This window comes from Gouania willdenowi, chromosome 17 (genome assembly GCF_900634775.1).
Source record: "Gouania willdenowi chromosome 17, fGouWil2.1, whole genome shotgun sequence".
Classification (NCBI taxonomy): Eukaryota; Metazoa; Chordata; class Actinopteri; order Blenniiformes; family Gobiesocidae; genus Gouania; species Gouania willdenowi.
Genome location: NC_041060.1, coordinates 20,500,596 through 20,524,011, shown reverse-complemented (window position 1 = coordinate 20,524,011; position 23,416 = coordinate 20,500,596). Strand labels below are relative to the sequence as shown.

The window sequence follows — 23,416 nt, the reverse complement described above, 5'->3', positions numbered from 1 at the left end:
TTTAGGAACTGTGATAGGGCCTCGGGTGAAGGGATGCGACTGGTCGATTTCTGTTTATTGCCAGGCTTGCTCCCCTACGCACGCACACACACGGACAATGTTGTTTCCTTTATATGTTAGCTTATATGGCCTGTATTACAATGCTGGATTTTCTCTTATTGCACCATCTATTCTGTGTGTGCTGTACTACAATGCTGATTAACTTGGTTGCAATATGGCAATAACCAAGAAAGAAAAAAGAAATCAGTTCTCTTGTAAAATGATATGCCCAAGAATGGGCTGAGCTGTATGAACGCAGCATCCGAGCCATACTGCACCCAAAATGAGGCGGATACGTGAAAAGAAAGAAATCTGTGCTATAATGACCACAGTGTCTTTTTTATTCTCCGATGGATTAGTATTGTCAAATTTACTCATTAACAGTCTTCTATTGACTGCATTCTTTCCGTCCTGCTTTTGCTGCAGTAACAGTTGTTAATGGTCAGAATTATACATTTTAATTCTTTATATTTTTTAATAATTAATCCTCAATTGTGGTGTAAGTTGCTCTACATGGTTTATATGTGTTAGTGATCGCCACCCGTTTTATGTGCGCGTGCATTCATTCAGGTTGATATCAACTAGGGATGTCCCGATACAACTTTGTCATTTCCGATATGATACCGATATTGCAGCCTTGCCTATCGGCCGAAACTGATATTGATCCGATAGCAGCATGAATCATACATGCTTTTATTACTTTTTTTTAAAAAAAAATCTTTAATAGTAAAAAAAATAATAATAATTACTTATTTTGTAGTGTGGAATGTTAGAAAAGGCTTGATGAAGTGATGTTACTCAAACGGAGAATAGTCAGCAACAGTAGGTATGAGAAAAACTCAGGCTGATATCGGACACCTCTAATATCTCCTGGCTTAAGTGAACATGTTGATAACCAGCTTTGTAGTATAGCTGCTCTGTGACGGAGAGTGTTTGGTTAAGTGAAGCCCGCTAACGGTGAGCTATCCCACCGGATATATTCATACAGCTTTGTAGTACAGGCCCATCATGATTATTAAAAAGTTTCCAAACCGTGGAAAAGTGGTTTTTCCCTAAAGAAAAAGCCGTGTGACTGCTGAGAGCTGAAGTCATAAATTATAAATATTTTAGAGGGATGCGTAAAATGGCATTGTTTGAGTCAATCATGTTGAGAGCAGACAGCTTAAACTCAGAAAAAGCCTGAGAGGAAAGTCTGGTCTGCCAAAAGTTTAGGACGTGCAATGGGAAGATGTGTAAAATTTGTGACTTGAAAGTTTTTCAAAGTTCAAGGATATGTGAAGTTTTTCAAAGTTCAATGTATTTCTTTAAAAAGGATAAGTGCTTGAAAAATCGAAGCTAAGATAAATGTCAAAGCTGATTTGAAGAATCCTTTTATTTAAGTACGCTACACCGTTTGTATTTATTTATTTGCATAGAAAGCAGAGTTTTTCACAAAATAAAGAAAGCAGTCAAGTGCAACAGCACAGTCATCTTTTTTAGGAAAAGGTCAGAAGTTTCTTTGTCGCAGAATCAAAGCCGATAGTAGGTGTCAGATTTCAGAGAAAGTGGATCCCAACTTGATAAATGCTGACTCTGCACTTCCAGGATTACCAGTCTAGTGGTTCCTACCCTTTGCCTGCTGTGTCACCCTTATCTCGTGTTTCCTTCTTTGGCCAACACGCTTTACTCACCTTATCTTACACAAAGGTGAGTGTGTGTTTGGTTACTTTTTTAAGTCCCAGGCAGCTGTGGGTACAGATGTAGCTTACCGCCATCACTGTTAAAGCTGCTAACCATGATATTTTTTCATCAAAATAAAATCATAGTATAGGCCTCATAGATCAATGAATGGGAACATCATTGACATTTACTCCAAAAAAGAAAAGAAAAAGGTTAAAATTGCTCCTCGAAAGTTTGTTTTATTCTCCACTGTAAACACTTTTATTTATATTTTTGGAAAAGTTTTGCGCAATGCATTGTGGGGATGTGGTGTCCTGTAAACAAATGCATAGAAGTGTTTCTACGGGGGACAGTGATTTGCTTGATACTAGGGGTGTCCCGATCGATATCAATATTGATATTGGATTCAAATTTTTACAATTTATTTTTTCTTTATTATTTTCAATTGTAGATTACTGTAGATATTATGTAACCAATTGGTTAATAATAAATGGGTCAGTTTTTCTCATACCTACTGTTGCTGACTATTGTTCTCTGCTTGAGTAACATCACTTGATCAATCCTTTTCTAACATTCCAAAATAAGTAATTATTATTTTTTTATTAAAGAAAAAAATAAATAAATAAGTGTGTATGATTCATGCTGATATCGGATCAATATCGGTATCATATCAGAAATGAAAAAGTTGTATCGGGACATCCCTACTTGGTACAATTTTACTTCTAGTTTTTTACGGGTATTCCTCGTGATATTAGAATAAAGTTAAAACACTTCTATGCACCCGTCTCTGCGACTCGACATCCCACAATGCAAAGCGTCAAAAATGTCAACAAACGAACCAACAAACTTTCAAGCGGCAATTTCAACCTTTTTCATCTTTTTTTCAGCTATCAGTCTTTGATTTATTGATCAATGCAGCCTACACTATGGATTTATATAATACAAATTTATTTGTGTCCAGTAGTTTTAACAACAGCATTTATAAACTTTTTTCCTCCCACAAAGTCTAGTTTCAACACACAGGATGATGCTGAATTTCTCCTGTATTAGCTCGTACTCACTGTGTGCTAGTGACAGTCATATTAAAAGCTAGGTCCTGTCCCAGTTTGTGGGGGACCATAGATCTATCTAAGAGCAGGAAATAACCACAGACTTTTTTCAGATACGATCATATTTTCCAGCCTCCAATGGCACGAAAGTTGCATTGTTTGAGCTTCTGTTGTTCTGTCTATTCCCGCTTGGTCTGGTGCTTGCCTGAAGGCCGCTTGTGGAAAATAAATATTTCCACAAGAAACACCATTAAACAATAGATCAACAACTATGACATAAAATGTGTGTATTTGTGTTGTCCTGTAGTTTACCGAAAAGATCAAATCCGTAAACATTGGATAAACCCACTGCTGTCCTCGATGATACATTGCAGCTTTTCCTGCATTCTTTGGAATGTATAGGACTTGTATAGCACTGTCTGGCATCAGCCTGCAGGAGTCATGTGAGAATTCTTTGCTGTATTGTTTGAAGAAAGCTTTGCCTCATATATGTCCCAGAGAAAGGACAACCTGCAGCACATTTCTCCCACCAAGCAGGAGCTGAACAGGATATTATAACAGGTGGGTGGGGCAATATGTGGGATAAAGGCTCCATCCATATATGGCTACGCCTGGGCAATATATTGAGATTCAAGATATAGTTTTCTGTTTTGGCGAAAAAGGAAATTACAATATCGCCTTTTCGATATATATATGTATATATATATTTTTTTGTAGTTTTTCTATTTAAAATACTTGTTTTAGGAATTAGCTGCTTTCCCTACTTCCTAGAAGATGAAAAGCACATTTAGATGATTACTGAGTGCGTCCTAACCCAGACCTTACCCGAAAAAAGCCACACTACAGAACTCACTCACAAGTGGCACAAATTGTGCAGCTGTTTGTTAATAAATGTGACAGTCCCATTGTGTATTTTGTTGTCCTACGTCTTTTTGTTGTTTTATGTGGGTTTTTTCTTTTTTTTAATTTTGGGTGTCTTTCTGAGTCGTTTTGTGAAGAAAAAAAATAAAATAAATATCCTTTATTGTTTATTTGTGTTCTTTCATGTATTTATGTGTCCCATTGTTTTTGTTTTTTTCCCATTTGTGTATATTTGTGTTAATTTGGGGGGTTTTTTGTCGTCATTTTGTGCTTTTACTTTTGGGGCCACTAGTTACCCATGTTTGTGATACACAAGTTATTATACTTTTTTTTTTTTTTTTACCATTCTTAAATCATCATGATGTTTTTTTTAGCCTATGTGACATTTTGCATCAGCAAGTTTAACCCAGAATGTTTTTTTCTAGGTGGACTTTATTTGAATTAAAATGATCAAGATTTATATCGTCTATGGCTATTTTGCGAAAAAATATTGAGATATGAACTTTGGTCCATATCGCCCATCCCTATATCTGGCAATGGTATAGTGTAGGGCAGTATTTCTCAAATGGGGTAGGGGTACACAATGGCACTACAAGAGGTACTTAAGAGAGTGAGAGAAAATTATAACGAATAAAAGCATTAAAAATACAAAATAAGACAAAAATATACTGAATAACAAAAAAGACAACAAAATTTACACCAAAAACACACACCAAAAGAGGAAAATACACAAGATCACTACAAAATATACAAAAATAACAGAGAAACATACAAAACAACATAAGAAACAATCAAACGACACCAAAAACACACACATTGAGATAGAATAATTTAAATAATACAAACAACACACAAAAACAACAACAAAAACACACAAAATAAGATTAAAAATACACTGAATAATAAATGGAACAGATAAGAAACAACAAGACGACACAAAAAACCCAAAATGATGATAGAAATGATATTGATTAGAACATGAACTGAAAATACAAGACTCAGTCTTGGTCCCACGTCAGGAGGGAAATAAACATAAATAATAAAAACTGTAGAAACAATCTATTCAGGAGGCACTAAATACTGTTTCATTCCACTTATTTACAAAATGAGATTCTTTACAATGTGTGTTATCACTCATTCATTCCATCATTATGCTTTAAAGATGTTTTTTCACAGAATTCTCAGCTAAATAGTCGTAGTTGTACTTGCATTCGGAAGTATGACAAAGGGGGTACTACTTGAGCCAAAAAAAAGTTTGAGAACCACTGGTGTAGGGATGACAAAAGACAAATAAACCTGTATTCAATCTATGTCTAGCAATGATGATAGAAGAGTTGAATGTTAGTTGGCATAGCTGGCTTTTCCCTCAGTGTGTACTCAGCATCTCCCCTGTGTACACAACATAATGATTTACCCCACTGTGCGCGTCTGCGGTTTAGGTGGTTTTCCCCACCTTTCTCTTTAATGACTCCGGAGGATGAAACGTGAGCTGCCGAAGCTGCTAATGAGGACATTGCGTCATGTTTCAGGGAGCAGGATTATGCACATCTCAGCTGGTAAATAAGGCATACACAGTAAAGCAGCGCAGCTAGAGCATGGCGCTAAAATGTGCTCATAGTGGCATTGCGTCAACCTCGACAAGCTGTCAGGGAAAAAACACACACACACACACACTCCATTGTGCTGTGCACAATGATGCGGGGTGTGGTGCTCGGTGAAACCCTGAAGGCAAAGAGAGGGAAGGTAGTTGGGTCTGTGGGTGTTAAACAGCCAGGAATAGAGCACACCTGTCATAGGTGTCAATACAATGTTTACCGTTTACTAGAGGTTTACAAACTGTAAAGTCGGTTACATCCAAGAAAACGCACATTTAGGTGGTATATGATGCATAACAGTATTACAGTCAACAAAAGATTTGATGCAGATGTCTTCCCTCCAAAAAACTGAACAAAAAACAAAACAATAATTACACATATTACTGCATACACATACCTATTGTGTTGGAAAGGGAGTCAGTGGAAGTATGAACGTACTAGCCCCACCCCTTTTCCTACATGACAGTAATAAGTAATCAATTGTCTGCATCCTGTTTTCTAACCATTGCTGCTGTTAATACATTAATTTCGTCTCATCTTTATATGACTTTGATTAAATACACACACAAAAAAACATATTTCACACTTTCAGAATTGTCATACCACGTAAATATATATTTTTTTACATTTCTTTTAAATTGCTTGATATTTGTACAGTCTTTATAACATACAATCTGCCTGTGGCTTTTAAACCATCTTTGGCTTTAGTGCAACATGACTTTAGTGCAACTTATCTGAGGTAAACTAGAACAACAAATAAATGCAGAAAGTTACTACTTTATTTTTAGATTTTATTTTTTTAAAAAATCACAAGCTGGTCAACATGCCCTGGTTTCAGAGCACTTCTTTGTGCAGTTACAATGTCTCCTGCAGTGGAAAAGACTTTCCTGGTTAAATAAAGGTAAAAAAAAAAAAAAAAATATATATATATATATATATATATATAATCTATTTTTTTCCCACACCCCTAATTAAAACCTATATTTTCATTGATGAGCAACATTGTAACCAATAGATAAGAAAGAAAATGAGATGATAGATAATTGTTTTTAGTGTATTTTACAGCTGATTTAGGACACGTTATCATAACAGATGCTAACAGAAAGCTAACACAAGAGGAAGGTTCAATTATATTAGATTATTTGTTTCAGGCTCACTAATTGTAATTGCAAAAAGGATTGTAATTAACTTTCTCAGGGTAAAAAAAAAAGATTGTAATTCAATTCTAATTGGAAAAAAAATAATGCTGTTCGCTGTAATCATTTTTTAATTGTAATTGAACATGGGTAATTGAAAGCGTAATTTGAACTGAAAAATGTAATTGACCCTAACCCCAGTGAAAAGTACAGAATATAGTGTTATTCTTCTGATAAATATGGATCCTAAGCACATGGAACAGGTGCCATTACTCTAAAGATGGGCCTTATCTAAGATGCTTTCATAAAGATGAGAGTCTGAAGTGTTTGTACATTCTTAACATAGCGTAACAGCAACAGCCTTTCATCAATCTGTCAACTAGTCACAATGTAGTCAAGTTAGATTGAGGAGCATAGTTTGCTGTTCCAGTGAGCATCAGCACACCTAAAGTGCACAACAGCTTAGTGGCAACAACACTTCACACCAATGCGTCTGACATTGTGTGTTGCCCTTGGTGATTTCAGACCTGGATGCAACTTCCAGCTTTGTGCATCCAGCTCGTCGGATCACTTTTGTCCTCACACAGTTAGGAGCTCCTGCACAACGCCCACCTTCACCTCCGTGCCACGACTTAGCGTGGCATTTTTCCTCTCTCCACATTGCTCCTTTTTCCACAATGTTATATTTCCTCAATGCAACAGTTAAATATGGAACTCAACACTTGGAGATGATAAAACATCACAAAGAGCCACCCACTCCTTTTATATGTGTGTGAAAAGAAGAATACATGCCCCCGGGCTCCATTTTAAACCCCCCTGACAGTGTAAATGCATGAAACAAGAAGGGTGACCCATTTTGTTTGGCAAAATATTATTTGCAACAGTTTTATGTTTACATGTGTCGTGAAGTTTTATTTGTTGACATTCATCATGACCACATTTGCAACATTCTGCTCCCGTGATACATTGATACTTGCTTCTATATACATGTGTGGTCTATTTTTCTATTGTATTTATGTTTTTATTAAAGGGCCTAACAGGGGACATGGGGGGTATTGCACAAATCTAGGATAGGGGATAAAGCCTGGAAAAATCAACTATCCTGGATAAACTTATCCCCAATCAGTTGAACGAAAGCCGGCCAAGTTTATCCAGGACAAGTAACCATGGTGATTGAGTCTCTACAGCTAACAACCAGGATAAAGTTATCCCTGATGTGGCTCTGCTGTCAGTGCTGTGAGAAATGAGTGTTTTACAGAATGTTCATAGTTTTTAAACGTGTTTCTTCACCCCAAATATTGTAAATAGTCATTTAATTTGTCCATTGACTTTTGGTTTTAATTTGAGCAATGAAAGTGAGAAGGCAGATGGTTTATTAGGAATATTTTCCTTATTAATAAAACACCAACACTGAAAAGTTATAAAAAAGATACAGAATAATCTGACTTTACTCATTATGACTGCAATTTTCAAGTGTGTCCTTAAGAAAATTGATACTGTACCATTGGATCTGAAGGGTTTCACATTATAACACTATAATATAAATATAATAACTCTTATTTATTTCATTTATTTTTCCATCAGGCTTCTGGCTATTACGTAATATTAATAAATCCTGCTTATGGAATTACTGTCAGAGGTTTGATTTAAACAGGTTATTGGAGTTATTGTAATTTTTTGTTCAGTTATAGATGACAAATCATTTCTAGAAACGTATCTATACGTATACAGTATGTAACATAGCGTACAGTCATAGTTTGTTGTAATGCTGGATCAGTGGTACATTTCTTACCTCCCATGTGGGAGACCCCGAGTTTGAATCCCAACTTATACATTTTTCCTTTTTTGTGAGTGTGAATTTCTCCTCTGGGAGATCAATAAAGGTCTATTTTATGAGAAACTTATCAGTGATTTATAAAAGTGATCAGCTCCACCTCTTCTTACTGTAACTATAGCAGTTCACTTTATTAATTTGATAAATAATGGTCCTATAATGTTAATTTACTGCTGATGACCAGCATATGTATTTCAGGCTGGAAGACTTCAATAAACATTTCCAATTCATTATTATTATTATTATTATTATTATTATTATTATTATTATTATTATTATTCTTGTTTTTGTTATTTTCGACTTCAAATTTTAAAAGAAAGTGTTTATATAAAAATTAATGGGTCAGCGTTATTTTTGAAGTTTAAACATTTTTTTTTTTTTTTTTTAGTTAATCATAGTGTAGTTATTGTTGCTTAAAACCCATAGTCGTCTAAAACTATGATGAAGAATACTTAATATTCAATAGTTTTAATAAATTATTGAGTTGCTATGTGGCTTTCACGTAGAATAAACAATGTGGCCATGGGCATTTTTTTTTTTTTTTTACTGTAAATAAAATCCAGCCATCTGATTAAATGTGCTGCTAACAAACTACAATATGAGCCCATCCTGTATATAATGATCACCCTGATGAAGCTAATCAAGCTTCCATCCTCCTCTTGCCTAGACTGTTTACTAGAATAAATCAGTTTGAAGTCTCATCATGCAGGCGTTTGAACAACCTGATGGACTCTTAAGTAGGGATGAGTATTGGCAAGGATGTTGCAACACGATACTTGGGTCACAATGCAATATTATCGCGATATATCGCGATACATCACAATGTTCTACCCAGTTAATATCAAAATGAAACGTAGAGATGAAAAATGAAGTTGCTGTATATGTTCAAGATATTGATGATTCAGAGGACAAATTGAGTCAAAACTATTTGCTTCAAAACATCCTATTTATTATTTATTATTAGTATTTTTGCACATTTTCACTGAAAAAAAGATCATAAAATAAAGTGCAACAAGTCTCAAAAGTAACCATGACAACATAATGACAGCATTGTAACATCTGTAAGTGAGAACATTAAGGATAAATCACCCTGAGTTATTGATAACAGATTATATGAAAATAAAATGCCTGTGCATACATAAATATTGCAGGCATTACACACTGCCATCATAAAATCAAGTGCATCAAATAACCATTGCAACACATTGAAAGCATTGTAACCACTGAAATATTGCACAAATAAATATGTATATATATATATATTGCACAAATACACAAAAATATTGATTAAATAAATAAATCAATCAATCAATAAAAAATCGGCACCCAAAAAATTGCGATATACCGCGAAATCAATTTTTTTGAATGCAGGAACAGACAGGCACACAGTCTGTCCAACAACAGATCCTCTAGCCCCGTAGCTAACTACGGTTTGCTAGCTCACGCGTCAGCGCTACTCGACGTCTTCCCTTTTTTCTTGTAATTCATTCATTATCTCTCCTCCTTGTTTTTTCCCTCAGGCCAACCAAGTTTTGTGAAATCTCCCGAGGACCAGACGGGCATCTCGGGCGGGGTCGCGTCATTTGTGTGCCAGGCCACAGGCGAGCCCAAGCCTAGAATCACCTGGATGAAGAAAGGCAAGAAAGTCAGCTCCCAGCGCTTCGAGGTGATCAACACACACACACACACACACACACACACACACACACACACACACTGCAGACAGTAATGTTTTGGGCTGCATGGTATAGCTAAAGCACAGTCAGCCTATTTCTTTAGGGGTCAACACTTCCAGCACTCAGACAGATATTCCTCTCCTCTCTCGCTCTGCACACACAAGTTTCACCCCATTATTGAGCGTCTCACCAACTCCTCTCCTCCAACTGAAACCAGACGTGCCTTCCATTCCTTTAATCTTCCTCCATTTTCATTCATACAGTCCGCTTCATCTCTTTCGATCCTTTCACACACACACACACACACACATACACACACACGCACACACATACACACACACACACACACACTTCTCTATCCTCTCTGCTCCACAGCTACATTGTCTCTGTCCAAACAGTCCATTGATGCATTACTTGATGTTCTCTCTCTCTCTCTCTCTCTCTCTCTCTCTCTCTCTCTCTCTCTCTCTCTCTCTCTCTCTCTCTCTCTCTCTCCCTCGCTGTGCCTTTAAAACTTTTATGTTTGTGCTATGATGAATACCTGCCTTTTGCACTAGTTTGTTTGCTTGTTTATTAGGACCACCATTAGCTTAAGCATAAGCTATCAGCTATCCTTCCTGGGGTTCACAAATTACGCAATGACAATATAACATATACATTGACATAATAATCACATTACATAAACAAAACAGACATAAATGCTCCGAGGTACAGGTACTCGGAACTATTTAACAATTAATTAAAAAATAGTTGGGAAATGTTCTGAGTTCCTTTTTAGGCGATTTTTGGACAAATTAGTGAATTAATTAATTATCTTGTAATTTATTGAAGGCAGTGGCTGTCCGTACGGTTGCTGTATCAATATACCGGCATTCTATTCGTACGCAGCGCCCCTCATTGGCCAGTTTAGGTCATGTGATAGGTCAGTCATTGGTCAGTTTAGGTCATGTGACTAAGGCTAAACCTAACCATAAACCTAACCCTAATTCTAAGAATTGTTGCGATATGGGGTTATAACCTAACCCTAACCCTAAAATGCTACTTACGTGTACTTCGGTAACCGCACCAATAGCGCCGGGGGTTGTCCGTACGGCAACCGTACAAACAGACACTTGATTTACTGAAACAGGATTATTTTATACTGTAGAGGCCATTTTATCACACTTTGGACAATAGGAGACAAAACTGCACAGATATTATACAGAGCAAGAAATAATCTACTGCCAGAAAATATACAAAACATGTTATTCAAAAGAGAGGGGGGTTTCAAATTAATGGGAAAGTTACATTTCAAGGTTTTAATTGTCCAAACAACTTTTTGTATGTCAATTTGTGGAGTGAAAGTATGAGTGTGGAGCTAAAACAAAGTTCACACATAATTCTGTTTAAAAACAGGTATAAAGAAATGATTTTCACAAGGTACAGGAATAAATCTGATCACTAATCACCAGTTCTGTTTTGATGATTAGCTATGGACTATTTGTGAATATGTAGATTGTTTGTTTAATGAAATATGAATAAATTAATTACACTTAAAAAGCAAAATAGGTCTTGAATAAAGGGGTAGGATTAAATAAGTTTACACTTCTTTTTCTTCTACTCTTTTTCACACATGTAAGTTGAGAAGTCCAAGTCATATCAATGGTTTCTTTCTGTTGTTGTAATTCATCATTTTTCATTTTTTGTTGCTTTATAATTTTACATGTTCTAAGTCAATAATTAGCTAAATTTTACAAAGGAGACTGTATTTGCTTACTGTTGAAGTAATCACATAAAAGTTGCATGGGATTTAAAAAAATAAATAAATTCCACTTCATGTAGAGGGTTCTAATGATATGAAGGAGGTACACATCATTGCTTTGACAAAAATGCACATGGAAAAAAAAAAAAAAATGCACATGGGGTATACGGGCTAAAATGATTGGGAACCAGTGCTCTAAGCCTATGAGTCATGCTTCCATTTTGCAGCATTTTAGATATTTTAGAGTCGCTACGGTTCATATTCTTTGAAGATTGCAAAGAAAATGTTCCGTATTTCTGTGTGAGTCACACCCGAACCCAGAAAATCAAGACAAACATCATTTTTGAACAGAAATGACGTTTTCTTGTTGTAGTGTTTTTTTGGGGGGGAAAGAAAACAAGACCTCTAATACAGCTATTTTCACCCCTTTCCGCTCTCCAAGGTGATTGAGTTTGATGAAGGTTCAGGCTCCGTGCTGAGGATCCAGCCACTGCGTACACACAGAGATGAAGCCATTTATGAGTGCACGGCCACAAACAGCCTCGGCGAGATCAACACCAGTGCCAAGCTTACGGTGCTTGAAGGTAAGATACGTGTCCTTTTTTGCCCCCTCTTTGTTTCTTCTTCTATCCTGCTTTTACATTCACATTTCCTCATCTTTTCAACAGCTCCCTTACAGCTTTGCCTCTCTAAGTAGGGTGGAGTGAAAGCTAATGTTTGCCTTAATAATTAATTTGCCAATTTTTGCCAGATGGGAAAATTAATGTCATTGAAAGTGGCATGGAAAAAAAAAAAAAACTAAATATATATATATATATATATACACACACACATTTAATTCATTTAGCTTTTTTAAATCTTTTGATTAGGTAATACAGACCAGATCTGGGGTTTTAAGGTTTGTAACGCTGCCTATTAGCCTGAATGATGGAGTTGGATTTTCAGTTCTTTTCTTTCTGGAAGTCTGTTTTCAAACTCATACCCTCCCTGGCACTCTGGTTTTCTACCAATGTTCAAACGTGTGTGTTTTAGTGTAATTTGGGTTCCAAAATCCAATGTATGTTTGCCATCCTTTAGTGGATACCAACTTCCAATAGGGGAGTTTGAGTATAATCATTGGACACATTTCTTAAAGTTTTTTATTGGATTTTTCAAGCAGTCATTGTTTTCATTGACTCCTCGGCATCTGTGTGAGTACTAATTTCATCTATCTAAACTCTGGAAACGTTCCCACACAATCAAACCAACAATGCCACAGCCAAGTTTGGATTGTTGTTATTAAATAGTGGTTTGAAATTTGAGATCATATCATATCTCTTAACGACAACCCCGAGTTCAGAAACAAATTGAGCTTTTAGATTTCTGTAAATTCATCAAATATACTGATTCTCATCTTGCCTGAAAACTTGACAAGGACTTTTAATTGTTTTGAGGTTTAACACAAGTCAGCAATCCCAGAGGTCCTTGTCCCAGTTTTTAATTGAGTTGTAACTTTTGTGGATAGGAGTAACCACATGAGTTGATTCTATTACAAACCAGAAAAATGTGGAGCGAGCCAGAAGAGGGATTAACACCATCCATAACCATTACAGTGGCATTAAAGCCGATCCCTCTCTTTTCAATTCAGCCCCTCCGTCTCATTTGAAGTTCTTCTTTCTTACACCCGTCCTAACTCTTCCCTCTCTGATTTGATGATATCATTGATGAAGGTTGCACAATCTTCCCGAAGGGGTTTTTTTTAGCATTAAGAAAGGCTTTTTACTTTTTGCCCCGAATGTTCTGCACTGTATCACAGAGAAGGTTGTTACTCACACAAGCAGCTCAAAGCTGACGCGAAACTCACATGAATGAGATTAACCTCTCTGCCAGCATTAGTGGGCCAAAAAGGCTACCTCAGCTCATGAGCTAATGTCCAACAAGAGTCACATCCAATAGCTGAGGAAGGTGATCTTTTTTTAATGAAGGTGTAATTAAGGTGTCCTCTTTTTGGAAGCCTATAACCCTTTTTTTTTCCACCAAGTGGACACAGTGAACGTATCAGCCTAGAATGATTAGCTGTACTTTTTTTTTTTTTTTACAACGCAGTAACTGTGGGGTTTGGAAAACAAGCACTTTTTCAGAGAACATCAATCTCAAATGCTGAGGACATCTTGTTTTAGTCTTTAGTCTGCAGGGCCGAACACGCCTCGTCATGTTTCCTGGCTGAAGAGAACTAGATAGAAACCGAGGTTTAAACTTTGCCAGAATAGATTTAAGACTTATTGCTCAATGGACTCAATCTTCTTTGTGTTGTTTTTTTTTATTATTATTATGTTGGCTATGTCATAGCTGATAAAGACTTTTGGCAGCTCCAGTGTTGTAGATTTGACGACATCATAAATTATCCTTGTGGTTGCATGGTTCAAGGTTCATTTGAGGGAAGAAAAACATGCAGTAATGTTACTTCTCGAAATAGTTTGTAATACACTGGTATTAATCAGAATGATTGAGATTAGATGAGAGGACTCAGGCACTCTTTAAAGTGCAGAAAGTTTCCCAAATTGAACAGAGAGAAGTGAAGTCTGTGAGAAGTTTTTTTTTTTTATTTACCTGTGGGCGCTTTTCTGTTTGACTTAGTTTCGTCACAGAGGCCGAACAAGAGCCCTGCCACACTTCATGTCCAATCAAAAGAACCCCGAGGACTCGCTGGACTTGAAGCTTGTTTGTGTACACACACCCACACGCACAATCACACACACACACTGACTCAAACTCCAATGCTCATACCCTAACTCACCAGTGACGTCACATTCACTCCACACTATTTTTAGACTATTGTTTGTACCCAAGTGATACATCAAGTTCATATCAGCAGCTCTGCGTAACAAAACAAAGGGGCAGCACTAAACAGATGGAGACTAATGATCCACCTCCCTAATTGGCCATTGGTAGCCTGAAGGTGTGCAACGTCTGCGTCACATCAGACCGTCATCTGCTCATATTTTGGTCCTATTGGTGGAGTCGAGGGTAAGATTGTGACCCAGAAACCTCTTGAGCTTCTTTGGGGGGGAGTCATTCCACTGTCCTTGAACCAGGCAAGGAATCGGTGAAGAAGCTCGGCTGGTGTTGAAGAATTCTAAAGCTGAGCCGGACTGAAGAACCTGCATGAAAAAAGAAACGGCTTTTAAATTAAGGAGAAAATAATTTCCTATTAAAATAAAATGGAAAATCAAAGCATGTGACTTTGTTTTCACAATTTGCGTAAAGAACAAGAGCACTCAGCGCAAACCTCTTTCGAGATATTCACAGTTATACAACAACTAGTTCAGACCAAGTAATTTGATTAGACAGCAGAGTGCTGACAAAGAGTAACAACATATCATATCACTCCGCTGTACAGCTGATCTAAATACCATTAATTACCGTTAAATCTTGGACTACACTGCAGTACACTGTGTTCTCCACTTGTGGAACTATTTTTGTTGGTGGAGCTAAATGATTAAATACACAAACAAATCATAATATCTTGTCACTTATTACTGTAAATGAATAAAATGCTGTTGTAGAACTGTTGTATAAAAGCTCGAGGTTGTGCTGACAACAGCACTCCCTCTAGTGTGATATTGCTTCATTATCTGGATTAAAGGCTTGTAAGAAATTTCTGTCCCAATAACAACAATACAATAGGTTGAAATGTATTGGGAACCCCATTTTTTTTTTAAAAAAAATCTTGATTAAATGTGCGGTGTGAATCTGATCCAGATGAAACTTGTTGGGGCAATTGGGGAATCAACCTGACATGACTGAGTGAAATTTCATGAAGATTGGTCAATAATGAACTAATAAGCATTTTTGAATTTTTGCCAATAATGAGCGATTTGGATTTAAAAAAAAAAATTGAAACTGTATATTGTGAGCCAGATCCCCTCTAAATATTGTGTTTCATTGCCAGAGAAAGAAGACAGTGATTCCACTGATGCTATTTTTGTTCTGGTTAGTTCCCCGTATTCCCCATGATATCAGAATGAAGTAAAAACACTTCTATGCCCCCGTCACCGCGACTCCACATCCCATAATGCAAAGCGCAAAAATGTCTTCAGTGAGTGTTTACAGTGGAAATGAAAACAAACTTTCAAGCAGCAGGGGGTGTCATTCTGATGTCTATAAACTGTAAAAGTGACATTAATAGAACAATGTCAATGCTAGTATAGGCTGTGCATTAGGGTTTTCATTACAGATCTGGTTCTTGCTCACCTGTTGGAAGTTGCTAAGACGTGCGCTAATCCGGGCTCGCTAGGAGCTTTAGCACTTGTGCAGCCATGAGTCTAGAGTCTCTCTGTAATTCTGTCACGCTGTAACAGCCTCGTTCTTTGTCCATCCCAGTTCTCACGCCCCTGCCCGAGAGGTCACACCACTGGGACTTACATATTGGCCCAAAGTCGGCGCAGTCATTCCTCATTCTGCGTCTGGCAGACACACATGGGTGGGATGAAAAGCACCAAGTTGTGTCCCGTTATTGTTGTTGTTATCATTAATCACGTCGTGAGGATCTACAACTACAATTACTATTTTGTCACCCGGATGCTTTGAACGTGCAAAATGAGTGTTCTGGTGCGTCTGCTTATTTGAGTTAGCGAGTGGGAGTCAGTCATCTGTGTTTAGGTGTAACCCGTGTAGATAAATAATGATGCAGACATGGCTGAGCCTAGAGGAGACGCGTGATTAAGAACTATCTTTAGCTGTCTTTAAGTCTCCTTTCTCTCCCCCTGTCTTTAATTTATTCCATTTTGCCCCCTTGTCTTTGCTACATTCATCTCCTTGTTTTCATTCTCTTCACTGCTCTATCTTGTATCTCCCTGCGGTGGACGTTTTAGTGTGGCGACACACAGAGATGACCAGAGGGAACAATGACTCATTACACGTGTAATGATGCCATTGCACTGACCTTGAGCACACCCCCACCCTCTCAAACTGAACAGCCTCACTAAATGTCCAGGTAAATGGGGCTTGTCTCTGTGATGTATAAAATAAACTACTGCCGGACAGAAAAGACATCTCAGCTCTCAGCATCAGTCTTAAACGCAGCATGCTGACACCTCTCCGTGCCAAGGCCACAACTCGTATATTTACTTCAGTTAGCTCAGGAAGGGCTTGTAAAAATGTGATGACAAAGATCAGAAAAAGTACTCTGGGAGTGGATGCAACTGTGTGCTATATTGAGGTGTCCTCATACATACTGTCAAATCACGATAAAACCGCCTGCAGCTACGTCTTAAAATTGCATGGATTTAATTGGTTTCCATCTGCAACCAGGAACTTACTTGACTGGCAAATTCTGGGAAAGGGCTACAGCGAAAAGACACTGAGTCACATTTTGTTTTAGGGAAAAACATCGCCCCACGTCTAACTGGAAGTTGCTCATTGCACAACAAACATTATACAGCACCAACAGGAGATGGTGATGACGCTACTATCTACTCTTCTTTCAGTAGGCATATGCTCAAGTGTCTACACCCTCAACACTTGTATTATTCAAACATTCCATCAAATATCAAGGAAGGTAAACGCAGTAGAGCTTCTTTCTTAGAACTTCTCCACTACTAGTTACATAGCAATGCTCTTCCAATATGAATAAACAAAAAAATAAAACTAGATATAGTGCTTAGCTTACCTAGAGTTACGATTGGCGGCAAAATTTTGTCATTGTTAGCATATTTTTTAAAAGATTTTTTTAAAAAAAAATTTAAATTTAAAGTAGAACTAAGTAACTTTTTCACCTTAATAAATTCTTCTCGTAGTCCCTGTGAGGGGTAATACAAGTGTTTATGGGCTGATTGGGGGGTCTTTCACCCCCCCCTGCTGTCTCTGGCCAGAAAACAGCACTTGCAACTTTCCCTGCCTCCGACCCGGTGGCAAGACGTACTGCTTTACGGAAGCTCAATACAAACTAATGCTAGATTATGACCAGCCCCGTGGCTGCACACGATCGTCTACTAATTCACTTTTCTCAAACTTATATTGTGGCGGAGCCAGCAAAAAAAGGCAGAGAAGACCTTTGTCTGAGGAACGGAGCAACTCCATGCAGTGACAGCTCAGCAGCAACACACAGCAATCACACACACTGTCGTCGCGGGAACAGGCACGCACACACACTCGCAACCCAGCGCTCCATCAGGCAGCACACACACAAATATCCACCTTTAGGGGGAGCGCTAAGCACAAGTTGCTTAGTTTTGCTTAAAGTTTTTTTTAGTGTGTGAAAGAATTAAATGCATTTAAATCCTTTTGTATGTGTTTTACAATGAGAGTTTGGTTTATTTTGCCTCATATTGTGTGTTCAAAAAAAGGGAAAGTGACTATAAATCACAGAATTATCTTCCCAAAATAGAAATTATCTGACCCACAATAACACTCACCAACACTTTTTGGGAGAATACCACACATTTTCAATATACTTTCCCCATTAAGTAGGTAGTTAAATGTGTAGTGACCAATCAAATGTTGCACAAAATCTTCCACTGTATGAAAATTCGTGATATGGAATTTTGAGCTATGAAATCTCGTAACACCACTTGATTGATATCGATCAAAGATTTGGTGAGATTGTTGGCATTCTGTTTGGTCCTGCATTTCTAAAGAATAGAAAATAATTTACAAGATTTAATTTAATCGCTAGCAAGTATTTTTAGCATGGATTTTTACATTTAGTGTGTTAGTAATTACATCAAATTATGGAAAGCTGACAAAAAGGAAAATTAGTTGGAAAGGGTTTACTCTAAAATGGAAATTGTGAAACTTTGAAACAGAAAATCAAAGTCCCTTGGTTTTCTGTTTTGATAAAGGCATTTACCCAGACTTCATACAGTTAAACATGAAAACCCTTAGGGAGGCAGTCATCCCAACACAGATTGCATTTGTGCATAGTACGGTATAAATATTGTAGCTATGGCAATGTAATGATTGTGTTAACAGTTGGGTTTATTCAGCCATGGACACAGCAGAATTCTCTTTCTCCATCAGCAGAAACCCAGGTGTAATGGCTTTTCGTTTTTTCATCCGTCCTCTCAGAGAGAGCAGTCTGTGCAGAAAGGAGGAATTTTATCTGATGGCAGCAGATCAAAAGCACCATCATTACCAGATTCCTCTACTGTCAAAAGTCGGAATAAGAAAAGGTCTCTCTCAGGCCAGAAGGTTTTTTGAAGATCTTGACAACTTATTTTTGAACATGTAGTGTCAAAGAAAAGGGATTTTTTTGTGAAGGTCATCCATGAAACAAGCGATCCTTCCATTTCAATGAAAAAGTGAAAACATGCCACATATCTGTTCGACACACCTCCTTGTAATATTAATAGAGTTTTTGCTTTGTGAGTCATCGTTATGCTGCTCTAATTTTAAGATGAGAAAGGAGGCCATCATTAGACAGTGGTGTGGAAAAATCATCACCGCTCAAACTTTCTCCAAGTGGAACTTAATGTCCCGGCTTTACTGCAGGCAGGGTTTTTTTTTAGTGGTCCGGTGTTTGGTGGCAGTGCACTAATAACAGGCGCACCAGCAGAGAGGAGTCTTTCTTTGCTCAGTGTGTGTTATAGTCCCTGGTGCAAAGGCAGAAAATGACTGCGACATAATGGCAGTAATAAATATCTCAGGAGCCAGGCGAGTGCAGACAACAATTCTGACTGGATAAACAAGGTAGAAATCTCATCACGCCTCTCCCCAGGCATGATAAATACATGCAGAAGCTATAATGCCACCAACAAGTTAATACTTTCTCCTTCCCTCCATTGAAATCAATAACAATGACCAAAATACGGCCTGTCGTGTAGCACCTTTTTTTACCCACATCTGCTTGTCCTCAGGAATGCTGCTGGGTTTCTCCAACACTTTTTCAAAAGCTGGTAAAAGGAGAACCGTCAGAGAAAATGAGCGCCTCGTTCAGGCTTTTCACTTCAATATTAGCACTTGTTGGCGAAATGGATGCACGCTGTTTTCGTTGAACAGGTTTGATGTCCGTTCATTTGTCAGAACATGCTGCAGGATTTTCAGGAGGACAGACTTGCACAAAAGGTTTCAGGGGAAACTCTCTCCGAGAAACACACGCACACAAACACCAGTCAACAGGTGCACACCCTCCACCGCCCTACACACACACACACACACACACACACAGACTGTGTTTTTTTAACACCCCCGTGACAGTCCACATCACTGATTTTAATTTTTCTCACCATCTGCTGGCTAGAGGCCCAGTGTTGTAGATCATATCCATCCTGACAGATACAAACTGTGTTTGTCTAGTCCAGCTCCTTCCAAGGACTTGCACAATATGCTGGGCTGGAACCAATCGCCTGGCCACCCAAACTGCATCTTTGCATCCCAGCTTCCAAAGTGTGGAGGGCAGGGCGTTACATAGAAACTCAAACATTAGCTTGTTTTCCTGGAAGGTATCGTGAGAGACCTTGTAAGTTTTTATATATATATATATATATATATATTTTTTTTTTAATGGGAGCAAATCATGAGCAAATTAAGTAAGCAGCTCCTACTGCAGATCATATTGCATTGATATTCACAGCTTTCCCACCTCTACATCATTTAACCTTGGTTTGATCAATAATTCTGACCACTATAAAATCAAGACCAATCATTTGGCAGATCCCATGATATATTTTAGAAGTTATCTTTCTATTACATACAAAACTTTGATTTTACAACCGATATTTAACTATGGATCCCCAGGTCATTCTTGCTCTTTTCAATAGATTTATTTTACACTAATCCATTTGTGTTCTATGTAATGCATACGAGTGGAGGTGTTTTGACTCTGAGGCAATATTTTTTTATCACCCATGCCTGTCCATCAATGCCTCCATGCTTTTGGCAAACTGTATCTGCGATGTCTGGTATGTCTGCCATGTCAATACGGATAATGTCTATCCCCGCGGGGAAAGAGAGGGGTTAAGAAAAAAAAAAAAACGAGGGGGAAAGAGAAGGCAACTGGAGGTGACAAAACACAAGGGTTATTGGATAGCTTGACATTTCAGACCTTTAATTATGGCTTTAACAAATAAAAATCCCTTTTTTGTTGTTAGACGTGTACTTTCTGGATGTATTCTGCTAAACCTACTTGTTCTGCCTGCTTTCCAACACTTTTTAAAGTGTCAAGAATCGTGTACTTTGGCAACAAAAACCTGAAAACACATTTGCAGGCTGTCCTAACGCCTTAAGAGGAGATTTACATTCCTCTGATCTATCGTCATAACTGCAGCTATACGGCTAAAAGTAGTGCAGTCTGGAAGATGTTCAGAAAGGGCTAATGCAGACCGGTGTTTATCCTATTTTAACTGGGCCACGTATTGTCAAAGGGCTTTTTTTTTAACTCACACTTGCTCAACTTTTAAGCCCGAAGAAGTAAAAAAAAAAAAAAGAAAGAAAGAATGAAGAAGAAGCTGCTGGTAGATTAACTTTTCCTGCTGGTATAATCAAGTTCAGTCAAGATGTTGGATTTGTTATTTTGGAATTAAAACTTTTCCACTCGTGAGCTTTAAACCAATTAAAAAAAATCTCTGTTGTCAGTCATAAAATCACAAAAAAAGGCCACAGTAAAGTAGCTTATTAGGTTTCCTCCAAAAACAGCAGCCGTTTTAATTAGTTTTGCATATTGTAATACTCTAATCCTCCCCAAAATAATGCAAAGATTATGAAAGTAGCACCACAATACCACCAGCGATAATCATCCATACATCCTGGAGAAGTCCAGGCAACAATCACTACAGCAACAATCACCGTGCCACGCACACGTGCCCCATTACAACCAATTTAACAACCTCGCATACAGGCTTTTTACTGTGGAATAAAACTGACACAGGACACAAGAGAACATGCAAACCCTTGCACAAAAAGAACACGACGTTGTAAACCAAAACCATTTTCTTGCCTTTCCCCTGAGTGCAACAACAAGCAGCCTTCGCTTTGCTATTTGTTTCAATTAGATTGTATTTGCGACTTGTATGTTTTTGGTTTTTTTTTTCACAATTAATAAAAGTCACATTTTGGAAAATGATAGACTTTTCTCTCCCACTAAACTATGTTCAGGGCCCAATGTCACGCAGAAACACATACTTACACGTATGGTGATTTCAGTAACTCGAACTGAACAAGCATGTTTTTCAACTGTCAAGAGAAACATAAGTACCCTGAGAGAGAAAAACACATGTGAAGGAGAGAGTATTCAAACTCTTTTGTGAATCGTTGAAAAAGTTAATCTTCTCTTTGTGAGGCAGTGTCAAGTTCCTCAAGTTTTTTTTTCTTCTTCTTTTTGTTTCTTTCTATTATTATTATAGGTCTTAAGAATTGTAGGAAAATTCTCAAAAAGGCCTTCAAAGCACATTTTTTGAACAACTTGTCTGGAAACTCTACTTCTACAGCTAAGGTATGTAGGGCCTTAGATGACTGGTTTCAAATTTTCACAAATTCCATTTCAGGGTAGACCCACTTCCATATTATTTCTGTTTCATCAGCTTTCCCTTATTTGATGTAATCACTGACCTGCTAAATATCCCAAAATTAAGCCAAAAATGTGTATTTATTGAAGTGAAATGTTGTAAATATTTGTCATTTCAGAAGCTTCAGAAGTTGAAATGTTCCGATGGAGATGTGTATATGCTTAAAATACAGTATATATGAAAAGTACCTTTGTTTATGTCTTCCAAACACTTGCTACACAGTTACCCACCCGTTTAATGGGGAAAATACAATGAAAATGCGTGATATTCTCCCAAAAAATGTATCTTAGTTCATCCGTGTTATGTATAACTCCATTTCAGGAAGTTGATTCTGTAATTTCCATCAGTTTCTACACGTACTGTATGTAGCCAAAAAAAAAAAAAAGAAAGTATAGTATGGCTCTTGTTTTGAAAGGCTTGAAGCAAAGGTTTGTGTTTTGTCTTTACTTCAAAAAAGTTAAGTTAAGTTTGTTTAACTTAATGAAGCCTATTTTTATTTGATTTGTTTACCATCATACTGCATGAGCTGCGTCTCGTGCCTCTGGTGAAGCTATAGAAGCAGACACTGTGGCTCGTCACACACTGATTGAAGGCCTGTTTTGATTGGCAGAGAATGTTGCTCTTTCTTATCTGGACATTGTCTCCGGATTTTGGGGAGATATTGGAGATGTGACAAGACATTCACTCCCAATAATATCTGGGCTTTGTCAGGAGCAGAGACGGATATCAGCCAATCGACATCTGCTTTCAAACAGCAGCTGCAACTGGCTTTTTTTTCTTTTTTTATTCATTTACGCATTTCACTGTTGACCGCGTCGTTTGCTGCTGTGTTTCACATTTCATGAGCTTTACATTCTTTAATGTCATTGCGTCACTTCTCCTTTAGGCAGTCGACATGTTCTTAAGGATGACGTGGTCACTGTTACCATTTGTTTGCCTTTAGCCAAGATTTTTCAAAGAGCTTTTAGTGGATAATCTCAGTGTTTCATGTTAAAGAGAAGAACAGAGAAAGTCAGGGAGTCATCAAAATGCCTTTTTTATTTTTTTTAAATACTCATTCTCACCAAATCATACAGAAAGTGATGGGAAGTGTCACTGGGATGTGCTATTGTAGTCAGTTAATGCTCACCCCGTGCCCCGCAGACAGCAACAGTGTAATTTACCATCAAATCAATTTGCTCATTGCTTTTCTGCTCATTCTTCATGTGAAAGGTTCAAAGGTTCAACAGATGCGGCAAAGCGTGACACACTTCAAATTTATGGGTTGCCACTGAAAGTGTGTTTACTTTGGCAATGATCTTTATTGGATGCATTGGACCTGAGATCATTTAGCTGCATGTTTATT

At 37.6% G+C, this 23,416-nt stretch overlaps 1 protein-coding gene across 12 annotated transcripts in view; it reads left to right on the top strand.

Moving 5' to 3' along the window:
* Positions 1 to 23,416, top strand: part of LOC114479097 (receptor-type tyrosine-protein phosphatase F) — a 255,606-nt gene that overhangs the window by 101,456 nt on the left and 130,734 nt on the right. For all 12 annotated transcript variants that reach the window (XM_028472565.1, XM_028472564.1, XM_028472562.1 and 9 more), the window contains exons 3-4: positions 9,694 to 9,839; positions 12,033 to 12,174. In XM_028472565.1, coding sequence (XP_028328366.1) covers positions 9,694 to 9,839; positions 12,033 to 12,174 — 288 coding nt within the window. The remainder of the gene's footprint in view (positions 1 to 9,693; positions 9,840 to 12,032; positions 12,175 to 23,416) is intronic.